The following is a 26297-nucleotide window of genomic DNA, read 5'->3' on the forward strand; positions in this document are numbered from 1 at the left end:
GCAAATTGCATGGCTGGAATAATAAGTGGACTAAGTCTGTACGCATATTAATATGATAAACGTTGCTTAAGTGATGTTTTGTGATTTGCGCTTAAATAAAACATGCATTAACGGCTTTGGATGTCGCAAATGGCTAGATAAATGCACACACATATGGGTATTAGCAAGGGGTTAACACTGTTTTAATTATTTCCATGTATTAATTACGTTTTGTATTTCTTTGCTTAAGTTGACCATTTTGGCCTGCCACAAGATGGCTGCCGACTGAACCTGACATTTCCAAATGACACCCGAGAGGGGAGATACAAGTGCGCCTGCGCGAATCTCAGCAGCTGCGAACTACAGATGACCTGACACCATTGTGCCCAAAGAAGGTCATACCGGGCTATCTGCCAAAGCCCCTGAATATGGAAAAGAGATACATTGCAAGCCATCATCCATGAACTGACCCCATGAAAGGACACTTTTCGCAATCTGGGAAACTTCTGTAAAAGTAGCAACTTTGGAGAATATGACCCAATGAACTTACCATGTCCTCATGGACTAGATACATTTTTATACATTTTTTCCCCTGAGAGACATCCACAGTTGTTGCCACTTAGTAGTGGACTGCTAATTTCTATTTCCGCACTAGAAACTTATAATACGTGTGAATTTAAGTAAATGTTTCATAATGTACTGAGATGAAAGTCTTGAAAGTTACGTTTGCAACATTTGGAATGTAAATTTTAGTATAAATAAAGGTAGAGTATAGAGGGCTGGAGAGCTTCCCTTTCCTGACTACAGAATCCTGAGGTTATGCTGACATAGAGGACGGTGACTCTACATGACGAATTTGGACTTAGCCGTTTTGCAGAGGACCAATTTCTGACTTAGAGGACAACACTTAGCCAGAATAGGTAATTATGACAAAAAATGATATTACCGTATTGAGATTTAATCTGCATTTGAAATTAGATAAAAATTATTAACTACATTAAGGTGTCGGGTTATTCTTTCATTGAGATGTCTTATTATCAAATGATTATTATAGTAATAAGGTTTCACTAAAACCCAATACAACTAAATGATTCGATCGACCCATTAAGGAGCGATTTAGTTCAGAACCCAGAGTTTTTCCCTTTTATAGGCGCGGATAGATTGATAGAATGAATGTTGGTGTTATGGGCCCCACCAGCTTATGATGTGTATGTGTGCGTGTGACTGAAGAATTGTTCTGTCCGCGGAAATAGAAGGGATTTGAAGAGCCAAATCCCCATTAGTTTCTTGGTAGCAGTGTGATGGTTTTTATTGTTTGGTTTAGTGATTAATAGGTTTTGCGCCGTACCAGTTTTTCAGTAGTTAGAGATGATTTTTATTGTTCGATTCAATGATTTTGCTTGAATATAGCTTATTGATTATTGATTTGTATTGATATATGTACTAACATTATATGTTGAAGTCGTGTTGAGTTCTATGTTGTGTTGTACGGCTTCTGGGATGTAGGAAGTCGGTGACAGTTCCGTAGTAGGGCAGAGGTAAGCGCTGTTCGCGGGAAAGGCGGAATTGTTGGCCCTGTATGCACACAGGGGAAAACGTGTAACGATTGAAGTTACGCGTCGCATTGTCTGGGTTCGATTCGGTAGCATCGCCGTGTGTTGCCATTAGAAACGTATTTTCGGTGTGAGAGAAGTGTGTATGATAGCGAAGGTTACCTGTGAAGTTCTGGTCTTAGGTACCAGGGATCCTATTGGCATTCCGGTAACGCTGATCACTAGAAAGGAAATAGGTACTCTCTGAGCTTGTTAGAAGGACAGAGGTAAGCGCTGCTTTGTTAACGTATGTTATAATTCTGTAGTAGGACAGACTGTTCGCATTTCTCAGGAAAGGCAGGATTCTGTGTGAATGTACTAAATTTTCTGGTGTGAAAAGTGTGTGAATGAAAAAGGCATTCCGGTTGATTGCGAAACTCTGGTTTTATTTCTCAGGAGCATTACGTCTCCAACTATGTGTCTTAATTCTGGAGAAACAGTTAATTGATGCTTGATAGAAGGGTGAAGTAGAGGGATGTGCTACTTTATCAACGGAAGTAACGATTCCGTAGTAGGGCAGAGGTAAGCGCTGCTCTCGGGAAAGACGGAATTCTCGTGAGAAAGGTCTATTGCTATTCTTTGGTTAGCGGAGCGGACAATGGAGATGTTTATATGTTGTAACTAACAGACTCGTAGCAATTGAAACAAAGTCTGCCGAAGTAGTTTTGTAAAGGAGGGGTAGTCTGGAGACAGGAGTCAGGAGCAGAAGCTGCCGCAGCGACTGCTGACGTCAGAAAGACCGCGCTGGGATTGGACAGTGGGTCAGAACAGCAGAAACGTCCCGATTGGTGCGTTAGTGTGCGCCGCGTACGGATTGGAAGAAGTACAGGGTGACGAAGACGTGCCAGTATTGGTGCGTTAGTGTGCGTCGCGCTGCAATTGGAAGATTGTGTAGTGACGTAGACGCTCCGGACTGGTGCGTTAGTGAAGAGTCGCGCTGCAATTGGACAGGAGATTGTACAGTTGTAGAGAGGACTAGGTATTTACGGAAGACAGGAAAATGTATTACCACGCTGTAGAAAAGAAGAAGAAGTCACTTTTTAGTAAAATTAAAAATTGGTTTGTAAAAGATAAAGAGATTGTGACGAGAGAAGGACAGTTACTTCCTCCGACAAGAACCCCCGCATCCTTCATGGCTGCGAAATATGGGTACCATACTTGCATCTGGTTAGATAATTGGGTAAAATACACTAGAGATGACGGAGTATTAGCGTTCCCAGAACATGGCTCATGTAATCTGGCCATTTTAAGAAATTTGCGGGAGCGGATGATGACTTTAGAACCCCGACCTAGGCCCACACAATTCGAGGCGTGGACTGAGTGGGAGGACGAGATGCATGAGCGAGAGAAACAGAGAAGTGGTGGTAGATACAGATACATGTTTGGACGACAGTGCGATCGTGAAACTCATAATGATCGAATGAGAAGGTGGCGAGACGCAAGCATGACTGAAGGACTGTTTCCCGTAAGGACTGTAGGGGAGACTGAAGGGATAAAGTGTGTAGAAAAGCGACATAATGTAGAGACTAGAAGGTACGGAACAAATGAGGTTGAGGACGATGTTCTAGATGACATGTTTTATAAAAGTCCACCTCCGTACAGACAGGAACCAGAAGCATTGGACCAAGGTAGTCCCATGAGAGATACCCTGCGAATGATCAAAACAGAAGTCATGACTCCAGAGGTAAAAGAAAGTAATTCCCTTAGGGAAAAAGAGAAAGAAATGGAAAATAAGGCCGATAGTGAACATTCAAAGGAATTAGCAAAAACCGCATTAGAACTGACAGAGAAAATCAGAGAATTGACCAAAAATTTAGAAGCAGTTACAGTACCTGTAACCATAGGTCCCGTTGGGCCCATTTTTGAGAAGCAGAAAGAAAGCGAATATGGTCTAACAGTTCTGTATGTGAGCAATAGACAGGTTGTTGAGCCAGAACAAACCCTAATGAGAACAAGAGAGAGCCCGTGGAGACATACAATGAGCGAAAATGAACTGAATGTCTCAAATAACCAATTTTTGAGTCCCAATTGTATAGAAAGGAACAGAATGATCGGAGGATCAATACCAGAACCACAGAGAGTGACAGAACAAGTGAATGTAGAAAAATCCACAGGAATAACTACCGATGAATTGAGCGAATGGTTAAAGGGTTTGCACGGAAAAGAAAAAGAATCCCAAACAATCGATGTGGCAAAATTACGCATGGTACTGGAAGAGTTAATAGTAGGGACAATCCCCACTGAAAAGCTGAAAAATTACCAAGATGAGGAATTATTGTTTCTCTGTAAAAGTGTCACATGGAGAGCAAAGAATCTACATGACAGTCTAGAAGAAATAGCAAGCGAAATGGGAATTGACATGGACAAGGTAAAAGCCTTACCGAGTGGATTTCACTGAAAAAGACATTGAGAATATGAACACCACAGGCCGGATAGGGCAGATAAAGGACATAATCACATTGTTGAGAAAATGGGGAGATGTGGATAAATGGAAAAGTAGGTGGTATAGAAAACGAGATGATGCGTTAGACAGAACCTTCTCAGCATTTCCGGTGAGAGAAAAGGAAAAGGTGGTGACAAAATTTCCCATGAGAGAGATTCCAGGAGGGGGATATGTTCATGTCCCATGGACCAGACAGGATATTTTGTCATTTACAAATGACTTCCCTCGATTGCGAGAAAAGCCCGCCGAGTGGTACAGACAAGTAGACAGATTTGTTAAATTGTCGAAAGTGCTGTGGATTGATCTGAATAGCCTATTTGATATAATAGTGCCAGCAGACTTATGGACAGAATGTAAAATAGTAATAGATTGGCCAACAAAAGAATACCCGAGAGACACTAAAACAGGAGCACCAGACCCCGAGGTAATCAAGAAATATGAACAAGGAAAGACTAATACTGGCTTTTAAGCAGTTTAGTGGAGATGAGAATCTGGGTAAAAAAGACTTGAGTCATTTTGTATACAGATTTGTATATGGTTTACGTCCTGAAATTAGCTAAATGATCAGACAGCATACGGTAGACTGGCAGAGTAAAAAGATCGATGAGATTCTGAGACATGCTAAATAATTTAGTGATGAGATTGAGGCCAAGCAACGAAAGCTAAAGGAAAAGGCAATGTGGGCACAAGTAAAGGTTGCCGAAAGACAGGAAGCTCAGTTAGTCGAACAAGCAAATAATCCCGGAAATGAGAGATTTGGCCCAGGGAAGGGAAAAGGAAATATAGAAGAAGCTAAAAGAAGTTCCCATGTCACAATTGCGGTAGGATAGGGCATTGGAAATCCGAGTGTAAAAATCCTCTGTGTGCTAATAATGAATCCTCAGGTGCAGAGTGAGGTGGGTGGTCAACAGCAGCAACAGCAGAAGGCTGTTAATCCACAGAATCAGGTGCCGAAACCGCCTTTATCACAGAGCAGAAACTCTCAGAAGTATAATAAGGACTTGGGATTCTACAATGAAGAACAGGTAAACAAACCACAGCGTGGAAGCGCTGTTTCACAATATTGGCTACAAAATGATGAGAGTGATTCAGAGGATAATTTCTGACGGTGCCGAAGGGGGGAAGAAGAGTGCGTACTTGGCGCAACTCTAGAAATAGACCAGACAGGACCTTTTGTAGATGGGAAGGTTAATGGTGAAAACATTGCTTTTCTAGTCGACACTGGAGCTACACGATCAACTGTCAGGTCAGCAGATGTAAGGAATCTTCCTCTCTCGGATGAAACAATCCAAGTAGTTGGTGTGTCTAACACACAAATTAGAATGTACCTCACGGAATCAGTAAAGGTTCAGATAGGGAAATTTTCAGAAATCCATCGTTTTGTGGTGTGCGACACCAGTCCTGTAAATTTGCTAGGTAGGGATTTATTGTGCAAGATGAACTGCACTATATTTTGTACTCCAGAAGGAATAGCTTTTGAGACACCAGATGAAGATGCTCTGTATAAAATGACCATAGCTAACAGAGAGTGTAATGTATCTGGAATATATGCTGTGTTCAATCCTGATGAATTGCCCCCAGAATTAAAGCAGACAGTGAAGGCAGGAGTCTGGGATTTTACTGGAGAAGATGTAGGCATCATGAAAAACGTAGACCCAGTGAAAATTACGGTGAAAGACGGAGTAGTTTATCCAAACATTCCACAATATAGATTGAGTCCTGAAATAATTGAAGGAGTAACACCTTTAATCGAGAAAATGATTCAACAGGGAGTGTTGAGGGAAATATTGAGTAGTCCATGTAATTCACCTATAATGGGACTGAAGAAACCCAATGGAAAGTTCAGAATAGTACAAGATTTGAGAAAGATAAACAAATTTGTTGTGTCATGCTGTCGCATTGTACCGAACCCATCAGTGATTTTGTATCGTATTCCCCATGATGCAGAATGGTACACTGTAATTGATTTGTGCCATGCTTTCTTTTCAATCCCGTTGCATCACGACAGCCAGCTGATTTTTGATTTCGGTTTGTAGAGCGTATTTTGGCATGGTGCCGAATTCCACAGGGGTACACAGAGAGCCCCTCAATATTTAATCAGTTGCTGAAGAAATCTCTGGAAAGTCTAGCAATGCCTGAAAATTCAGTCTTGGTCCAGTACATCGATGACCTACTTGTGGCATCGAAAACTCGTGAAGCTTGTGAAACAGACACTATAGCTCTGCTGAATCACTTGGCAGATGGAGGACTAAAAGTATCTCCAGAGAAATTGCAGTTCTGTAAGAAAGAAGTACAGTACCTAGGACATAATATCGAGAAAGGATTGAGGAAAGTGACAATAGACAGAATCAGAATCATTAGAGGAAGGAGAGCCCCAATGACACAAAGAGAAGTGAGAATGTTCCTAGGAATGGTTGGCTATTGTCGTCAGTGGATTAGCAACTTTTCCCTGATCGCCAAGCCATTGGTAAAATTGACTAAAAGTGAGGTAAAAGATCCCCTTGAACTAAACAAGGAAGAATTGGCAGCATTTAGACAACTGAAGAACAGTCTTTGTGAAGCACCCGCTTTGGATATGCCAGACTATGAAAAGAAGTTCGAGTTGTACTGCAGTGAAAGAAATGGTTGTGCACTCTCAGTGCTAATTCAGAAACATGGAAGATTGAGGAGACCAGTTGCGTACTTCTCATCAATGCTGGACCCAGTAGCTGTGGGTTTGCCAGGATGTCTGAAAGCAGTAGCTGCTACATGCAGAAGTCTAGAGCAAAGTGAGGGTATCGTGATGGGATATCCCTTAAGAGTATTTGTACCTCATGATGTGGCGATCCTTTTAACAAGGAGTCGAACACAGTTCATGTCACATAGTCGGCTGACTAAGTATGAAAAAGTCATTCTAGGTGCATGAAATGTGATTCTTGAGAGATGTGTGAATGTGAATCCAGCCACATTGTTGCCAGATTCTGACAGAGTGGAAGTAAGAGATGATGTTGATAATGATTGCCTGGATGTGCTTGACTTTTGTACAAAACCCAGGCCAGACATAAAAGATTTGCCATTGCCAAAAAGTGATTTTGTGCTGTTTGTGGATGGATCATGTTTGAGAACGGATGAAGGATTGTTGAGTGCTGCGCATGCAATATGCACAGTTTCAGCAGTTATGGAAGCATCACCCTTGAAAGGAGTTAAATCCGCTCAAGTAGCAGAACTAGTGGCATTGACAAAAGCCTGCAAAATGGGGAAGAATGTGAGAGTGACTGTGATGACTGATAGCCAGTACGGCTTCGGAGTTGTCCACGACTTTGGCCAACTTTGGCTACAGAGAGGTTTCCTGACCTCAAGTGGAACTCCTATAAAGAATGTAGAAGTGGTTGGAAAATTGCTTGAGGCGATACAGCTGCCTAAAGAGTTGGCAGTAGTAAAATGTGCTGCTCATGGACAAGGTAGTGACTACATCACTACCGGGAACCGATTTGCTAACGACATGGCTCAGTATTGTGCCCGAAATCAGTATTCAATAAATCGGGCTAAGGAGAAGGAAATGTCTTCTTGCTCTTCAATGTTTACTAACATTGTAGGGACATGGGAAGAAGTGAGGCAGTTGCAGGATGAAGCAGGAGATGAAGAAATGAAGCAGTGGGTAAAAGCAGGTTGTGCCCCAAGGGTGAAAAGACCATGTATGGGTCTATCGAGATGGAAGACTAGTGATGCCTGAAAGCATGTTGTCAACCATGGCACAGATGTATCAGGGACACATAGGGAGAGATGCCATGATAAGAGCTTTTATGCAGACCTGGTACAATGCAAAGTTCAGGTTGATAGCAGAAAGTCTCTGTCAAAGATGCCTGATATGTCAGCAATTCAATCCTGGAAAGAAAACAGTTGTGAGCTTAGGCACTATAGGCCCAGGGAGAGGACCTTTCACCAGAATGCAGGTAGATTTCATTGAAATGCCCCAAGTCAACAGGTTGAGGTATGTTTTGGTAATAGTCTGTCTGTTCTCCAGGTGGGTGAAGGCGTTCCCGACAAGAAGAAATGATGGGTTAACAGTGGCCAAGCTATTGTGAAGAGAATTCATCCCAAGGTACTGGTTCCCAGTGACCATTGAATCAGACAGAGGAGGACACTTTTATAATGAAATCATGGGTTTGATCTGTGAAGCATTGAGTGTACAACAAAAACTACATTGTGCCTATCGACCAGAGGCTTCTGGTGTGGTTGAGCAAATGAATGGTACCATCAAAAACAGAATTGGGAAAATGTGTTTAGCCACAGGTTTGAAATGGCCTGATGTCTTGCCTCTAGTCAGGTCTACTCCAGACAGAACCACAGGTTTGAGTCCACATGAAATTATCATGGGACGTGCCATGAGACACGCGTTTGTACCAGTCAACAAGTTGATGACTATAACTGATGACATGGTTTTGGGTTACTGTAAAGGCCTGGCTGACGCAGTCCATTCTGTGTTTCACCAGGTTGGAGCAGATGCCATCACACTTGAGAGGAAACCAGCCCATGATCTGAGCCCAGGGGACTGGGTGAGAGTGAAGGTTCACAGAAGAAGAAATTGCTTGGTTCCAAGGTGGGAAAGGCCAAGACAGTATGTTGGACTGAAAAATTGGATACATGCAAGTCACACCTTGAGAGTTTCAAATCCAGGTGAAGGCACTGGAAAAGAGTACTTTGATGATTCAGAATCAAGTGTTGATTCAGACGACGAGAATTCGAGGACAAAAGAAAACCCTAAAAGGGGGGAGAAAGTGCTAAGGCCAGTGCAAATTCCGCAAGGAGAAATCCTGAGGAAGACACTGCAGATTACAGAGACAAGTTCAGATCCTGAGAACCATCAAGAAATCCCAACTACCAGTAACAAGCATAAAAAGCAGCAAAGAAAAGAAAAGAACAGTCCAACAGAAGAGACACTTACCCCAGATGCGAGAGTGGGAGAAGCTCCACCTGATATAATACTTGAAGGAGAAAAAGGGACAGAAATAGAGAGAGAGGGACAGATTTCTGCGGAAAACCCCCGAGGAGGTGTAGGGTCTACACACACTGAGTTAGGTGAAGGGACAAGTAGACAGCAGGAAGATTGCGTGTCGGAGACCCGAGGAGGGACAGAAGTAGGGCAAACACAAGAGGTGGAAAAAGAAGTTGTTGGAGAAGAAGAGTCAACTGAAACAGGATCTGAAGGAAGTGAGAACGAGATAAATGAAGGTCGAGTTCTGAGAAAGAGAACTTGGATCAAGGAGAAACCCAGCAAAGAAGGTAAATCCAAAAGAAATGCAAAAGGAGACCTTTGGCCAAACAGGGTAAAAAGGCTAAGATATCGACTGACACGAGTTAATCCCTCAAAAGCTGAACAAGTGAACGAAGTGTCAAGTCAGAATCAAGCAAAAGAGGGAGAGACAGAGGTGTCTGAAGAGAACAAGAAAACCTAACCAGAAGTGTAAGTCGCCGGAATGGACGTATGTGGCCCTGCCTGAACAAGAAGAAGAGGCAGTAAGTCAAGGAAATCCAGAGGAGGCTTTGCTGAAATTGGTTGAGGAAGAAGAAACATCAGAAATCCTGAGAGTTATCTTGTCCGATATTGGAGTAGAAGCGGATATTCAGGATCTTCTGAATTTTGATGACGAAAAGGAAGTGAAAAATGATGAGTTGCCAAACTGATTAATTCCGAAGATGGCATTCGGGAAAGAAAAATAAAGAGACTGAAATTAGAAATTTGAAGGACTGGTATAACCTGTTAGGTGCTTAGGGCCATTTGTAGGTAGCAAAATACCGGTCGGTAACGGACGAAATTCGGTACATTTCCCATTACCGACCGGTATTTAGGCAATTGAGATGTAGGAGGCGAAAAAGAAGGATTCAGTAATTATGAATCAGTAAATACTGATTAATCATTACCGAATTCAAAAATACCGAATCTGATTTACCGAATTCTTATTTACTGATTCGGTAATTAAGAAATGGTAAAAACGATAAAAGAGATGTAGGTAAATTCGGTAATACCGATTTGCATGAAATTCGGTATTTAAGAGTCGGTAATTAACACTGAGTGAAAGCAGGTGGTAATCATCTAAAGTGTATATAAGCAATCCCAAAATGCAACAGTCTGATGACCATGGCGGCTCTCTATGTGATTGCAAGGTGCCTACGTCTACAGGCAGCATGTTTGAGGATCTGGAGACGGGAGGAGCGCATTTACAGACAGCGCATCACACTCTTCCAACAGACTGAGGCTGCGATACATGAAAGGTACAGGCTACACCCCCAAACCATCATGGACCTGATAAGGGACTTGCACCCACTCCTGGACCATCCAACAACAAGGGCGCACGCCATACCACCACATGTGCAGGTGCTCTGCAGCCTACATCTACTCGCATCTGGCAGTTACCAGGGGGTGATAGCTGCGGTAGGCGGGGTATCTCAGAGTTGCCTGTCCCGTTTCTTCAGAAATTTCCTGGATGCCATGATGCAGAGGATGCAACACTACATTAGCTTCCCAAACACACCGGCGGAACTGCTGAAAACCAACACAGACTTTTACCAGATGGCACATTTCCCGCATGTCATAGGCTGTATTCATGGCACACACATTCCAATCACCGCACCCAGCAGCCACTGATTACATCTACAGGAACAGAAAGTCCACCCACTCCATTAATGTGCAGGTAATTTGTGATGCTGGCAACATAATCACTGACATTGTGGCAAAATTTCCTGGGAGCACCCATGACCCATACATCTTCCAGAACAGTGGGATCTACACATGCCTGGCTGCGGGCGAATTTGGAGAAGGATACCTGCTAGGTAAATCAATGTGACACTCCCTTATACTTAGGGCAGATGTATGTGTATTGGTGTATGTGACTAATGGCACCCTCTTTCTCACCTAGGCGACAGTGCATATGCCGCGCGGTCATATATCCTCACTCCCTACCTACACCCATCAACCCTGAGTGAGAGACGATACAATGTGGCACACAAATCAACACGCAATGTTGTGGAGCGCACGTTTGGACTATTGAAAAGCAAATTCCGTTGCCTCCACAAAAGCGGAGGCGCACGTCAGTACACACCCATCATCTGCTGCAAAATCATTGCAACTTGTGCAATGCTGCACAACCTTGCCACAAAGAAAGGTACAAAAGTAGAAATAAATAATTTTGAGGACAATGATGATGAAGTTGCACAGCCAGAGCCCAACGCAGCAGGAGTGCCAGCACCAACAGATGGGAGACAGAGACGGGCAGAGATCACTTGCAACTATTTCTGAGTAAGTAAGGAGACACAGCCAGTTGTTGGATGCAATGACATAGTTTTAATTTGTGGGCACTACGCCACAACACAAATGGTCAAACTTGCCTATGAAATATGTGACATCCATAGTAGGAAGTCATGGGTTACTTCACCCAACTCTGTCCTGGTAGTGTGGGCTGCATCAGCGTCTGCGGCCACGCACTACAGTGCGGGATGCCAGTGACTCACTGTCCTCCATGGCTGTGGAACTAGTGGCAGCCCCATGCCGTTTGCTGCTCCTCCGGATGTCTGTTACTGGGGGGGTAATGCTGCTCCTACTGGTCGTGTCCTCGCTGTCCCCAACATCCACAGCACCAGTTGTGGCAAACTGGCTTGTAAGCAGCACCTCAAGAGCAGTGGTCACCTTCACCAGCCCCCTAGAATCAGCATTGCTTCAGTGCGCAAGCCCCTCCTGCATTGCCATGGAGCGCCTGCAGAGCAGCGAAGTGGCAGTTGCTAGGTGGTTCACTGCCCTTGTGTGGTGATCAATTTTCTGCCTCTCCCTTCGCCGTGTTGCTCTGTCCTCATCACAGACTGGGACATGTCCCGCATGCCCGCAGCCATCTCCCTCATGCCCTCAGCCATTGAGCTTATGCCCCTGTCAATGTTGCCCATTTTCTCATTGAGGCCCTTTATTTGGCACTGTACTGACTGGATTGCCTTGCCTTGTAGGCGCTGCCCCTTCACCATGGTTGCCTCCAGCCCTCCGAATACACCATGGCTCTCACCCTGTGGAGGTGGACTGCTCACCCGAGCCCTGCGGCGGCGTCTGGCACCTGTGTGTGCTCCCTTAGAGGCGGACAGCAAACCGGCATTGCTAACATCCAGTGGCACAGTGGATGTTTCCTCCCCCCTCGAGTCTTCTGATGAGGACTCGGACACATGCAGTCTGGCAACAGCACGCCTCCTAGACCTAACCAATGCAGGTGGTGTTGATGCTGGTGAGACCAGCAGTAGTGGCGAGGCTGGCTGTGGTGGCGTGGCTGGCTGTGGTGGTGAGGCTGGCTGTGGTTGTGAGGCTGGTTGTAGTGCTGTTGTCTGCCCATCACTCATGGTGGCCTTCTCGGTGCTGTCCTTCCGGGGTGCCCTCTCTCCCTTCTCCTGAGCAGTCCTGCGCAGAGTATCGCCTGTGGACAGAAATTTAATATCAGCTCAGTGTACCTGCAGCCCTGCATTGCTCACATCATAATACATTTCTGCAACACTATCTCATTGTCCTCTGCCTGCTTATCGCTGATGTGTGTCACATGCCTTGTTGTTCTGTGCGATTCCTGTCATGATAGGGGTTTCAATGACTACATCTCCCAAAATGCATTGCTGGTCTGCACTAAAACCTGTACTGGAGTGGGATTCACATTGCCCAATTGGGGATTTGGGATAGGGGAAGGGGGGGGGCACAATGCTATGCATGCTTCTTACCTTGTTTGGTAGCAGCTCTGGCAGAGCTGGCTGCATCCCCAATCCCAACGACACTTTCGGGCTCAATCGTGGACTCCACGAGCTGCTCAAGTTCAGTCAGGGCAGGCGCCCTGTTCCTTCCTCCTCCTGTCTGGCTGGCCTGTTTTTTCAGTTCAGCCATCTTCCTCTTTGTGATGATCCGGATGTCGTACCACCGCTTCTTCAGCACATCAATGTCCCGGGGGGTCACTCCTATGGCATTTACCTGCGCCTGGATTCCAAGCCAGATCCTTCTTTTTCTGATTCTGCCACTTGCAGGGACTGTTTTCCAAAAAGCTTAGTGTGCTGCCTCACTACCTCCTCCACAAGTACCTGCAGTTCCTTTGCACTGAATTTCAGTTTCCTCTTCCTTTCCCCTCCATCTCTTTCTGTGTCCTGGCTGGACATTGTGTCAGATTTCTTGTGCAAGTTCAGGCACTGGATCTGTTGCTCTCCTCTGCACTCCCAGCCTCTCCAGAGTCTTCTGATTGTGTGCACCTGCCTGGGTGTGGCCACTTCCTGGTTGGGTGGGGTGGGGTTTGCACAGGATTGGCTGATTCCTCAATTGCTGTTCATTTGAATTTCCGATTCGGTAACTACCGATTCGGTATTTACCGATTCGGTAACTACTGATGTGGTATTTACCGATTCGGTAAATACCGGTTCAGAAACACCGGTCGGTATTGTTGATTTGGTAAACATTTACCGAATTTTACCGATTCGGTAATAATTACTGAACAATTAGGTACATAGGAAATACCGATTTCTAAATACCGAATCGGTAAAATTCGGTAATTAGGAATCGGTATTTCAAGGTTACCTACATATGGCCCTTAGTGCCTAAGGTGAAAAAGAAAAAAAAAAAAGAAAAAAAAAAAAAACAGTAGTGGAGTAGAAGAGGCTAAGTCAAAAGACACGGTCAATTTAACAAGATGGCTAACATAGATGATAACAAGAATAGATGCACATTTATGAAAAGATGGTGCAAAATGTGTTGGTGTGGTACAGGATTAATAATGCTTCTTTGGAGCGTACTAGCTCTACTGATCTCTTTCAAAGTAACAATAGACACACTAGATGGACATGCTGATAACATGACTAATATAGGGAAGAGTTCTCAAAAGATATTTCCGACTAAAACAAGCAATGTACATATACATAAAGATAGGTCTATTAATGATTTTTCTAGCAATGTGTTTTCAAAATTATTGTATGAATATGTAAAAACCATGGATGTAAGAGATTGCTACGTCTGCATGCAGTTACCTGCATCTGTTTCAGAAGGAGTGACTTATCATCACCTTCCAGCAACGTATGGAATAACATGTAGTGTATTAGCTAGTTTGTTTTATGAAACAGGGAAATTAGAGTATTATTTTTCAGATGTAGATAACATTTTTGCGCAAGTACCTGCTAATAACCAACTAAACAAGGTTAAGCCTGCTAAAGTGTTAGGTGAATTTTTCTTATAAACAGAGGAACTAACATTAGAATACATTTTTAGAAACAATCTAACTTGCAGTTTAAAGAAAGAAGAGAAAACATTTTTAGAAATGGTTGAGGAAAGAAGATTGAAAATGCACAAACAGACTGGAGAAAATAAAATGAGTAAAACGGTTTGGGATATAGAGAAGGAGAAATACTTGAAAGGAGAAGCTAGTCCAACTATAACTTTAGATTACCCTCAGAAAGGGAAGTTGTGCATTAGAAGGAATCAAACTGCATATGATAATTATTTTGTAGGTAATGGTAAGTGCCATGATACATACCGAATCATGGGAGGCTGGGGATTTAGAGGTGGAAGAGATCCTGTTTTCCCTGGACTTTATTTTATTTGTGGGAACAAGGCTTCCTATAGGTTGCCAGACCATTGGTATGGGACATGTTATGTTGGCCTGGTCTTTCCTAAAATCTTTCACATGGATAGAGTAGAAAATGCTGGACAAAATAACATACTAATGCGTAGTAGAAGAGAAACTTGGGCTGAAATTGTAGGTGACATTTTTGGAGCTTTGATACCAGCAGTGGGAATATCTTTGAATGCAAATAATATTCGGAAGTTATCAACAGTGGTGGATCGCTTGTCAACAAGCACCGCTGGAGGATTCTTATTGGTAAATACTGAAATGGTTGCCATGCATGCTATGGTAATGCAAAATCGACTTGCCCTTGATATCTTATTGGCAAAAGAGGGTGGAGTCTTTGGAATGTTGAAAGTTCAACATTGTTGCACTTACATTCCTGACGAAAGCAAAGATCTAAAAGTTTATATCAAAAACATTACAGAATTGCATGATGAAATAGTACCACTGGAAAATGAAAGTATGTGGACTAAAGTTAGTAATAAAATAGCTGCTATTAAGAATTTCTTAGGTAAAATAGGTAGTACCATCATTGGTAAAATATTGTTTCCATTAACGTGTGTGATTTTCATATTAATAATGTGTAGACTAGGATGTATGTGTTGTAGGTATAGAAGAAATAAAAAGAAACTTAGAAGAGAAATTTACAAAAAGAAAGAAAAGAAACAACAAAGGGATTTGGAAGAAATAGAATTGGAAGAGTGGAAGGAGAGTATGTATGACAGAACAAAACGAGAAGGGGAAACAAGATTGTGAAAAATGAGCAAGAACACATTTGATTTTTTCAAAAAGGGGAAACTAAATTGTGGGTTTTGATTTTTGTGGTGATAAAATCACCAAAGGGGGGATTGCTGGAGCAGGTATAATTTTTTGTACCCACTCCATTTTTTCATGATATTATTAAAAGGACTAGGTAACTAATTGTGATTACCAATGGTTTGCTGTGTTTTAACTAATCAACCCTATTAACAGGAAGAATACACGTGGGAAATGCAAATTGCATGGCTGGAATGATAAGTGGACTAAGATTGTACTCATAGTAATATGATAAACGTTGCTTATGTGATGTTTTGTGATTTGCGCTTAAATAAAACATGCATTAACGGCTTTGGATGTCGCAAATGGCTAGATAAATGCACACACATATGGGTATTAGCAAGGGGTTAACACTGTTTTAATTATTTCCATGTATTAATTACGTTTTGTATTTCTTTGCTTAAGTTGACCATTTTGGCCTGCCACAAGATGGCTACCGACTGAACCTGACATTTCCAAATGACACCCGAGAGGGGAGATACAAGTGCGCCTACGCGAACCTCAGCAGCTGAGAACTACAGATGACCTGACACCATTGTGCCCAAAGAAGGTCATACCGGGCTATCTGCCAAAGCCCCTGAATATTGAAAAGAGATACATTGCAAGCCATCATCCATGAACTGACCCCATGAAAGGACACTTTTCTCACCCTGGGAAACTTCTGTAAAAGTAGCAACTTTGGAGAATACGACCCGATGAACTTACCATGTCCTCATGGACTAGATACATTTTTATGCATTTTTTCCCCTGAGAGACATCCGCAGTTGTTGCCACTTAGTAATGGACTGCTAATTTCTATTTCCGCACCTGAAACTTATAATACTTGTGAATTTAAGTAAATGTTTCATAATGTACTGAGATGCTGTATTTTCAACCAATTGAAAGTCTTGAAAGTTACGTTAGCAACATTTGGAATGTAAATTTTAGTATAAATAAAGGTAGACTAGAGAGGGCTGGAGAGCTTCCCTTTCCTGACTACAGAATCCTGAGGTTATGCTGACGGAGAGGACGGTGACTCTACATGACGAATTTGGACTTAGCCGTTTTGCAGAGGACCAATTTCTGACTTAGAGGACAACACTTAGCCAGAATAGGTAATTATGACAAAAGATGATATTACCGTATTGACATTTAATCTGCATTTGAAATTAGATAAAAATTATTAACTACATTAAGGTGTCGGGTTATTCTTTCATTGAGATGTCTTATTATCAAATGATTATTATAGTAATAAGGTTACACTAAAACCCAATACAACTAAATGATTCGATCGACCCATTAAGGAGCGATTTGGTTCAGAACCCAGAGTTTTTCCCTTTTGTAGGCGCGGATAGTTTGATAGAATGAATGTTGGTGTTATGGGCCCCACCAGCGTATGATGTGTATGTGTGCGTGTGACTGAAGAATCGTTCTGTCCGCGGAAATAGAAGGGAATTGAAGAGCCAAATTCCCATCAGTATTACCTCAGCTGCGGCACGGTGAGGCACTGTGTGCTCCAGGCTTCAGTCCATCGTCAGGAGTCAGGATGCCCAAACTCAAAGTCTCTGTTCCCTTTCAGAAAATCAATTCCCTTGTTAGTATGTGTGCAGTAGCTCCCGGACTTGCCCAGCTCTTCCTGCTCAACCCAGCCGCGCACTGGACTGCTCGCATAAGTAGGAAAGAGAGCGCGACTCGGTCGCGTTTGCCAGACTGTTTTTTCCACTCCCAATTTTCTTGATCCTCCAGCTGTTTTAGAGGCGTTGAAACTAACAACAAGAAGATAAAGATAAAGGCACGCAAGCAGTCTGCCTGTCCCGTCTCGCTCTTGCGGCAATGCTCCATGGGATTGAACTTGCGAGAAAAGGTGCGACGTGCACCCACTATTAGGCAATCCACAACGTGAGAGGAGTCAGACGACACAAAGTACAGACAACAGAATTCCTAACAGCTCAAGCATTGTCTAGGCTCGATCTAAATGTGAATAATAAATGAGCGCCCATGATGCCCAGGTGCATTGTAACAGTATACATTGTCATGCTTGTGGTGCCCTAGAAGTGGTAGGTGCACCACTGAATATTTTTTGTACTGTTTGAGGGGCTGCAGGGTGTGCAGCAACCCCAAGGAAAATGTAACAAGCACTAGGCACTTTTCTTCGTGTATTGGCATTAACAAAGCTATCACGATGCATGTCTGCTGATGCTACGGGTTGACTTTGCACTTGTTGTGTGATGAATCCTGTACATTTTAAACCGTAAATTCATTTTAATGCTTTGAATCTGGTACTGGTTTTGGGGATTAAGTGTGATAAGATTTTTCGAAGGCTGACGGTAAAAATATATGTAAATGATGGATTGTATTGCATGATGTTTTAACTTGAGGTCTTTTGACTACATCGTAAGTGTTAATTAAATGAACAATATATTTTTTTTATGGTTTTGACCTAACTGTAGAATTGTTAATAATCGGTCCCGACTGGTAAATGAGTAAGTAACACTGCATACTTTAATCACTGAGAACTTTTCAGGCTTGTTTCAAAAGCCTTGGGCAAATGTGGTACAAAAATGATACCATTTTCAAATCCATTGAGGATGAATCGATATACTGGCATATGTACCGCTCTTGCTACACACAAGACGGAGAGATGCTAGTACTGAGCTGTGGCAAAAGAGCAACATAAACATACCACATTATTAAATGGATTTATAAAGCTTAGACGTAAACCATCAGACCAGTGGGGTGATGCACGTTTACAACAAAAGAGGTTTAACCATTGGTACAGGAATACCTCTGCAGCCTTTTTAAAGCGCGTATCTTCCTGCAGCTCCTTGCCAGGGAAATGCCATTTTATGTCACGGAGAATCATCTTGTTTTGTTATGTTATTCCATGTAATGCTAGATGCTAATACTATTTGCTTGGTATGCTATGGTATTTTGGAACATATTATTCTATGCTGTAATATGTCATATTTTACTTGCCGTGCTGTTGTGTTATTCCATGCTATACTATTCAATATTTTGCTTGCCGTGCTGTGTTATGAAATGCTATATTATTATATGTTATCCTATGTAATATTTTTCTTGCTGTGCTGTGTCCTTTTAGGTCATTTTGTGTTTGGCCATGTTAAGTTATTCCATACTGTACCATTTAATATTCCACTAGCCATCCTATGATGCGTTATCCCATGCTATGGTATGTAATACTTCTCGTGCCATGCTATGTTATGCCATGCCATGGTACTCCATGCTATTGTTTGCAGGCTGTGCCATTTTATTCATGTGTATTTTGGGTGAAATTACGCTGAACTGTGCGAAGAACTCTGATGTTTGCGACAACACAACTAACTGAAATGTTCAATGTTGTCAAGTGGCCGTCCATGCGTGCAAAGGCGCCTTCCGGCAAGTTATATGTTTCTGTATCTGCACCACAGACTGTAGAGCAGGAAACAGCTCAAATTCATGATATACAAATGGCTCCTTTGCATTTGTATTGCTTGCATGTATGAAAATAATGCCCACTGTTCGCTAGTGATCTTGCCACATACAGAGTACCATTCCCTGAGAAAGAAAAGGCCTAACAAGATTGTGACGTGCTTTCGGAAGATCCCATTCCAACCAGAAGCATCAGATAACAGTGTTGGGACCACTTACTGACAGGAAAAAAGTAAACGCGTTTATTTCCGTTTCCGGTTGGCTTCAGAAATGATCATCGTTATTTGCTCTGCGTGATTACTTTTCATTCAGCGCCTTCTCGTTTGTGTCAGACGGGAAACTGCAAACTAAACATTTCTCTCAAATGCTACCACAAAATGGACACTGGTATTTTAAATGGTTCTTATTTGGTGTACTTTGCATAATTTGTTATGCTAAGTATGAAACAGATTGCGATTACAGTTAGCATTTAGCTTGCATTCTGAATGTTTGTGTGACTGACATGAGTGGAATGCCGGGGTGCCTGGTGTGTGAGTATGTCAGTTGGAAGATGGGCTGAGCAGCTAGCAGGCTGCTCCTGGTGGGGCTTGCTGTAACTTCTACTTATGGACTTAATAAACGACATCAAATTCAACTCGTCTACGTCTACTACGTCACCTGAACACGTGGGACCATCCCACTACAAACACCCCGGGTGCTTGACTTCAGGGTCACACCTGAGGAGCAAATAAAGGAAATAATATCACTCCATGCAGATGATATTCTCCTGTATGTAATGGAACCGAACACAACGATACGAACTGTGTACCGAATAATAGAGGAATATGGACAGTTTTCGGGATATAGGTTAAACTGACACAAGTCAATTCTATACTGCCCGAACAACATATCGGAATAGCTGCCACTGCCCGGTGATTTTCAAATCACTGTGGAAAGATTTGAATACCTCGGGGTCTTTCGAACACTGCAAGCAGAGGTCTGCCGCCGCCACAGCATCCTGCGGCTCCTATCGAACTTTAAACAGGCTGTGAACAGATGGAAAGACCTACCTCTCACCATAATTGGCACGGCTGCCACGTTTAAAATGATTTCCCTGTCTCAATTCATATACGCTCTCCAGCATACATTCCACCCTCTCCCTAGAACTAAATTCAGGGAAATGCATTCCGAACCCCGAGCACTGTTGTGGCTGAAGGGTCAATGAAGGATTGCAAAAAAATGCTACAATGCAACTCATACAACGGGGGAGTAGCACTTCTGGACATTGAAGTGTACTATTGTGTGGCCCACCTATCCCCTGTAAATGACTGGATACAAGTAACATGGGAGCATCCTACATATAGGTTAGAAAGAGAGGCTCTGACACCGCACTCGTTCCTACATTAATTGTATGGAGGGTAAGGGATCCATAGGCTAGTCCCAGCAATACAAGTCACCATGGAGGTATGGGAAAGGACCACTAGGACTCTGGGATGGGGCCACAAGATGACTAGTGCCACACCACTGTGGAAGGGAAACTGGCTCAGAGAGTTGGGTGAGCTCCAGGGCTTCGAAACATGGGATATCCTGGGGATCTCCACAGTGGAAGATATCACTGCAAGGGGAGAGATCAAATCCTTCTCTACCCTCCAAACCGAATTTAAACTACATAACTTCCAGTTCCTCAAATATGCCCAGCTGTGCCACGCGTGGGGATTAGAGGGAATAAGGGAAACAGAAATATTGGAGTATGCACCACTTGAGGGGAGACTACTGCAGGAAGAGCTCACGACTAAGGCAGTGTCACTCACCTATAAGATAATAAATAATAATATGTCGAACACCTTGGGAAACCTGATAGAGAGACCTAGGGAAATTAGAAGAGATAGACTGGGAAGCAACCCTGATACACTCTAGAGAGGTGGAAATTAAAATCAGACTGCGCCTTATCCAGTTTACCATCCTTCATAGGCCATACTATGCCAGAGTAAAACTACATAACATGGGCTGGGCTGAGACCCCCAAGTGTCTGCGCTGTCGATCCCCTGCAGGAAATGTCCTACACACAATATGGGAGTGTCCCCATATTCAGGTTTACTGGGACGAGATACTTACAGAATTAAATGCAATACTAAGAATATCCCTTCCAGCAGATCTGAAATGTATCCTCTTGGGAATTCCATGCGAGGTGGATGTCCCAAGACCCCAATAGCTCTATAGCTCACTGGGCTTGGTAGTGGCAAAGCGAGATATAGCATGGCACTGGGACACACAGGAAATCCCAGCACTACATGAATGGAAACGTGGTATGGCCCTTTATATAGCCACTGAAAGAGTTACATACAGGAGAAGAGGGTGTCTCAAGAAATATACTAAAATATGGAGTAATTGGATGTACCACTATGGCTTAACAGGAAGCAGTGATGGCATTCAAACTACTGCAAATGGGACTGGGGACTAGGGGAGACCCAAAGGGCTCAGGACACCAAGAGAGAGAGTGAGATTGGGAACCAAGGTATTCCAAACTGTAAGGGGATTTTACACAATATTACTTGCCTAAAATGTATTAAAAACAAATGAGAATAATGGAGTTGAGAAAACTAAACTAACATGTCTGAGCTAAGTGCGACTTGTTGTCATCATTGTATGATATAAAAGTTTTTTAAACAACTGAAAAAGAAAAAAATATATTTAAAAAAAAAAAAGAGTGTTCTGGAGACGACACTGTTCTCGAGACACGTCAATAGTGTAGCCAAGGGATTAACAATCTTGCAGAGTAGTTTATTTTTTGCACAGTTCTTGATTGACTCAGTTCCTTTTTAATTGACTGCTCTCATGCTGTGGCCTTTCAACTCCCTCACCCCCTTTTCATTTAAAGAACAAGTCCTAAGTGGTGGTGGTCTGCAAGGATCCATTCTTGCTTGTTTGTTTTAAACATTTACATGCAGCCCCTTGCCCTACTACTCCGTCATGCATTTTTATGAATGCAGACGATACTCTGTTTTCTTTCGCCTTGCCATTTCCAAAGCTCATTAAATGCTCAGACCAAGGTACTGGCACCCTGACACAAGTTTTCTAAGGTATCCAGTGGTGGATGGCCACCAATTTACTGAAGGTAAAGCCATCAAAGGCAGATATTGTACTACACAGACTTCAAAGGGTAAAATGCTTATTAGAAGCCACTATCCAAGTAAAGGCCAAAGTTCTTTTCCTTAATGCCTTAACAACTACTCAACGGATCCACACCAAATCACATAAACCACTCTTTGTGTACCAAGATCTAGCTTTCTGACAAACCTGGAGGGAATCTGTTCAGCAGATTGGGCTGTATCTGTGTCTAAAGTTCCTATGGAAAAATGAATGGGGAAAACACGTTTTGGCACCCTTCCTTTTCTCAGCCCCTGCTTGTCTGATTCCCTTAAATGTTTCAGTTAGGACCTGAGGTGGAAACGTTTGTGATGATTTGTCCAAGTTCTTTTCATGATTAGTTACGAGTTCTGTGATCAGCAACAACTGAATCTTGGTATCCTGCCACCTTCAGTGCTCCTCAAGTGTCTAGTCACTCAAACAGACCCCTCTCTTTGAGACAGACACTGAAATCCTGTTCTCCCCATTTAAACTCAGATTAATGTGAGTGAATATACATCAACTGTGGTGTAGTTTATTATCAGTTTCTTTTTTTCGAAACAGGTGACTTCATAGGACAAATAGCATCATGGTTGGACACGGCAGCATAGGAGCAGTAGATAGAGCTCTCTCTGGAAGGTTGAGAATATTAGGAGCTCTTTAAGTGTAGAAAGAGATTCTGGCTCACAATCTGTTTTATGATGCACAGAAGAGTAGATACATATTGGAGAAGGGGCAAGAGAGTGTAAATAGTGTTAGATTAGGAGTAACAACAAACCCAATAGTGTCATGTCAGGGGGAATATAGCTGATGTTGACTTGACTATGTTATACTTTAAATCTTTTGGCATGTCAGTGGATATGTGAACTTGATACGAGAAGGAGCAGAAGCAGAGATCAGAATACAAAAGAACAATGTGTCGAAAATGGAAAAGAGACAAAGAGAGCGTTGGAATGCGTAGAAGGGCAGCAATATGGACACAGGATAAAAATAGTAGTCCACAAACCCAGTTCATATGTGAGTCGCTGCCTAAGAGACAAAAAAGATCTGAAGATCAATATAGAGAGACAGAGACAGAGTTATTGAAGTAAAAAAAGAATGATAAAGAAAGCTAATAATTAAAAGATGTTAAGTAAAGTGGAGGAGAAGTAACAGAAGGAAGACTAGGGTTGCATGACTCACCTGAACATGGCAATCATCAGGTTTAAGGGCAGAAAGATGGTAAACAGCAGGTACACAAAGAGTAGAACCATCGTCTGCACCTCTGGGACGATGGGAACTCCATCCAGGGCTTCAGCACATTTTGGCAAACTTGCATCTGACCCATCAGAGGTGCACGTGCTGTTATGAAAGTTTAATTCTTTAACAAACAAAAAATATACAGTCATTTTACAGTTGTAAATTCTCAGCCTTCAAAATTTTCAGTCCTGACTGTGCTACTAAGCAACTTAAATTCAAAATGTTTTTTACAATTTTATTAATCACAAAAAAACTTATTAAAAAGCTATTAGCAACAACATAGGCAAAGGCATGTAAGGTTAGCCCAAGACTTGGCTAGATCAGCAATCAGAGCTGTGTACTCTCACAGTGAAGAAGAACAAGTTACTTACCCTCAGTAACGCCTTATCTGGGAGAGATTTCTCATGAACTGTACCCTTGCACACTGGTAGGTGGCGCCGATCGGCTCCACGTATTGCTATCTGTGTTATCCGCATAGGAAGTGACGTCCACGCCACCTAAATAGGTGCCACCTCAGTATCTTTCCGCAGCAGGAGTGCAGAGTCATGAAGTGCACAGACACTGGTGTGTCCAAACTAGTGCCCTGAAAAGGACCATCCCTAAATTTAGACATTTGTCCATGGAGCAAGAAGGATGGGTGGGTGGGTCGATAAGGAAGCTGTGGCTAGATATTGTCTCTACCAGATAAGGCATTAACAAAGGTAATTTACTAGTTCACCTGATAGGGCGTTCTAGCTGCAGATTCCTCACTTTTGAATAGATAACCAAGCAATATCGTCCCCGGTAGTGGGATTATGTACAAATTGAAACTAGGAAGTCCTGCAGGACCAAATGGACATAATACCCATCCCTGCAGACCCGACTGTCTAGGCAGTAATGTGTGGTAAATGTGTGGGTATCCTGGTTCCTGGGGTATCCACGGGTGGGGTGACTCTCCAACCTGCCATCTTCCACAGGGTTTCTTCAGTTTCCACTGGCGTTAGAATAGAGAAATTCATGCACACGTATTGTTCTATGTAGGTTAGCATTCACTGCACCGTTTTCTATGCCGGTGCCATTTTGAGTTATAATCGAAACTTATACTTTGCTATTTCTGAGAAAGGGCCTCTGCCGAGTTGCGTTTCTCCAAGATTGAGTCTCGCTTCACTAATGAATACACTGTCCTTATTAGGGCATACCTTTCCTACTAGATAGAGGCCTTCTCCCACTTGTCTAGTGGCGGGCACGGGCAGAGCGACCTTGAGTAGCAGATAGTGTGTGCCCGGCCTTAGAATCAAAACGTATCCTCTGTTCTTCATTGTTTAGCTGCATCTGCTTGGAAAATTCCATTGTGGGTGTACCTTCATTGGTTCTAAAATGTACATAATATATCTTTATGCTTGCGAATGTCGGTCCCTCTGCATCACTCCTAGCGACCGGGCAAACTGGGCTCCACTCTGAGTGTACCTGAAATAAACAGATATTGGTTTGTATTATCTACTGTCTGACAGACTCTTCATTTGGTATGGAAGACTGGGAGGAGGTTGTGAGTGACCTGGGGACCCTAATTGGACCACTTCCTTAACTGGGAAGGGCCCTTCTTCTTTAAAACTGCAACCGCGACTTACCCATTGACTTGTGTTGATCACGCGGTTGTGTTCACGCTCTTCACAAGGCTTCTGTGAGGTTCCTGGGTACTTACCTTGGGTGGTTCCTTGGGCCCCCAAAACTTCTACGTCTTCTGGGTTCAGTCTTGACTTAGGTCGTGGTTCACATTCCACTATTTTAGCATATGGATTGGTCTACCCCTGGAGACCACTGTGTATTTGTGCTACTTACATGTGCTATTATCAAAGTATTGTGTGTATTGTGAATATAGCTCCGGTTAGGAGATAATGCAATGTGTTAGTGAGTGTTTTTAATAAAATACATATTTTTATAACTACACTGTGTGATTCTTTTTCACTTAACCTTTACCATAAGTTTATGTACTGGTAAAACAAGCTGCTTTACTCCTCCCTCTGAAGGCTGCTCTCCACAGCTACCACTTAGAGAGTTTTCTAAGGTTGTCTAAGACCACTAAAATCACCATAATGACTATCTGAATTAGTGCAAGGTGCTTCAATTAAATAAGTAAGCACCATATACTAAGTCAGCCTCTCACAATGACCCATTAAGAGATGGTTCATTTCTGCACTGCCCGAACTTTCTTTTCATCAACATAATCCACGAAGAGTTGGCTGTTCACCTGGAACTCTTGTGTGCGGTCAAGGTAGAACAATATCGTTCTTTTCGTGTTCAGACATTGGAGTCAATCCTCTTCTTTAGAGGGAGGAGCACAGAAAGGGGCAAGGTGACAGGTTGACTCACGCGAAATGATTTTACTGCTTTCGGCAGGAAAGAGGCCCTAGTGCGAAGGACTAGTTTGTCTGGAACAACAGACAAGAATGGGAGCTTAGATAATAAAAACCGCAGCTCACCCACCCTCTGGGCAGATGTAATTGCCACAAAAAATTCAGTTTTGATTGTGAGCTGACGGAGGGGACAATTATGAAGATGCTTGAAAGGAGAACACATCAAGAATGGACGAATTAAATTAAGGTCCCACTGAGGCATAATAAAAGGAGAAAGGGAAAACATATAAACAAGACCCTTCCAACAGCGGACTTTAATAAAAGAGTTGTTCAGATGGCCACAAGAAGGCAGAAAGATAACCCAAAGAGTGCCCAAAGCAAAGTCCTGGTGGCCAAGAGTAAGAATAAAATGTAGAACATCAGAAAGGGAGGCAGAAAGTGGGTCAATGGACATTGTGTGCAACATAACACAAATTTCTTTCATCGGAAGGCATATACCGTCTTGGTGGTGGGACTCCTGGCTGACATAATCACAGACTTCAGGAGGAAGGTCAAAGGCTGTCAACTGTCACTGCTCAATTTTCACGCAAGAAGGCGGAGAGTTGACAGGTTCGGGTGGAGCACCTGTTAATATTGAAAAAGTCGATATGGATATGAAAACGATACATTAATTTATGTAAACGAAATCATATCTTTAATAACGAAGTTGCCCATTGTGAGCTCCACATCAATCCTGGCTTGCAAATAAATAGTCAGGCAAGCAGTGAAACCTAGGCCCGAGGTT

At 42.8% G+C, this 26297-nt stretch overlaps 1 protein-coding gene across 1 annotated transcript in view; it reads right to left on the bottom strand.

Moving 5' to 3' along the window:
- Positions 1–26297, bottom strand: part of LOC146808487 (transient receptor potential cation channel subfamily M member 2-like) — a 1974138-nt gene that overhangs the window by 379925 nt on the left and 1567916 nt on the right. Inside the window, exon 22 of the mRNA XM_085623577.1 lies at positions 23124–23301. Within this exon, the coding sequence (XP_085479703.1) occupies positions 23124–23301 (178 nt within the window). The remainder of the gene's footprint in view (positions 1–23123; positions 23302–26297) is intronic.

The sequence above is a fragment of the Triturus cristatus genome, chromosome 8, assembly GCF_964204655.1.
Source record: "Triturus cristatus chromosome 8, aTriCri1.1, whole genome shotgun sequence".
Taxonomy (NCBI): domain Eukaryota; kingdom Metazoa; phylum Chordata; class Amphibia; order Caudata; family Salamandridae; genus Triturus; species Triturus cristatus.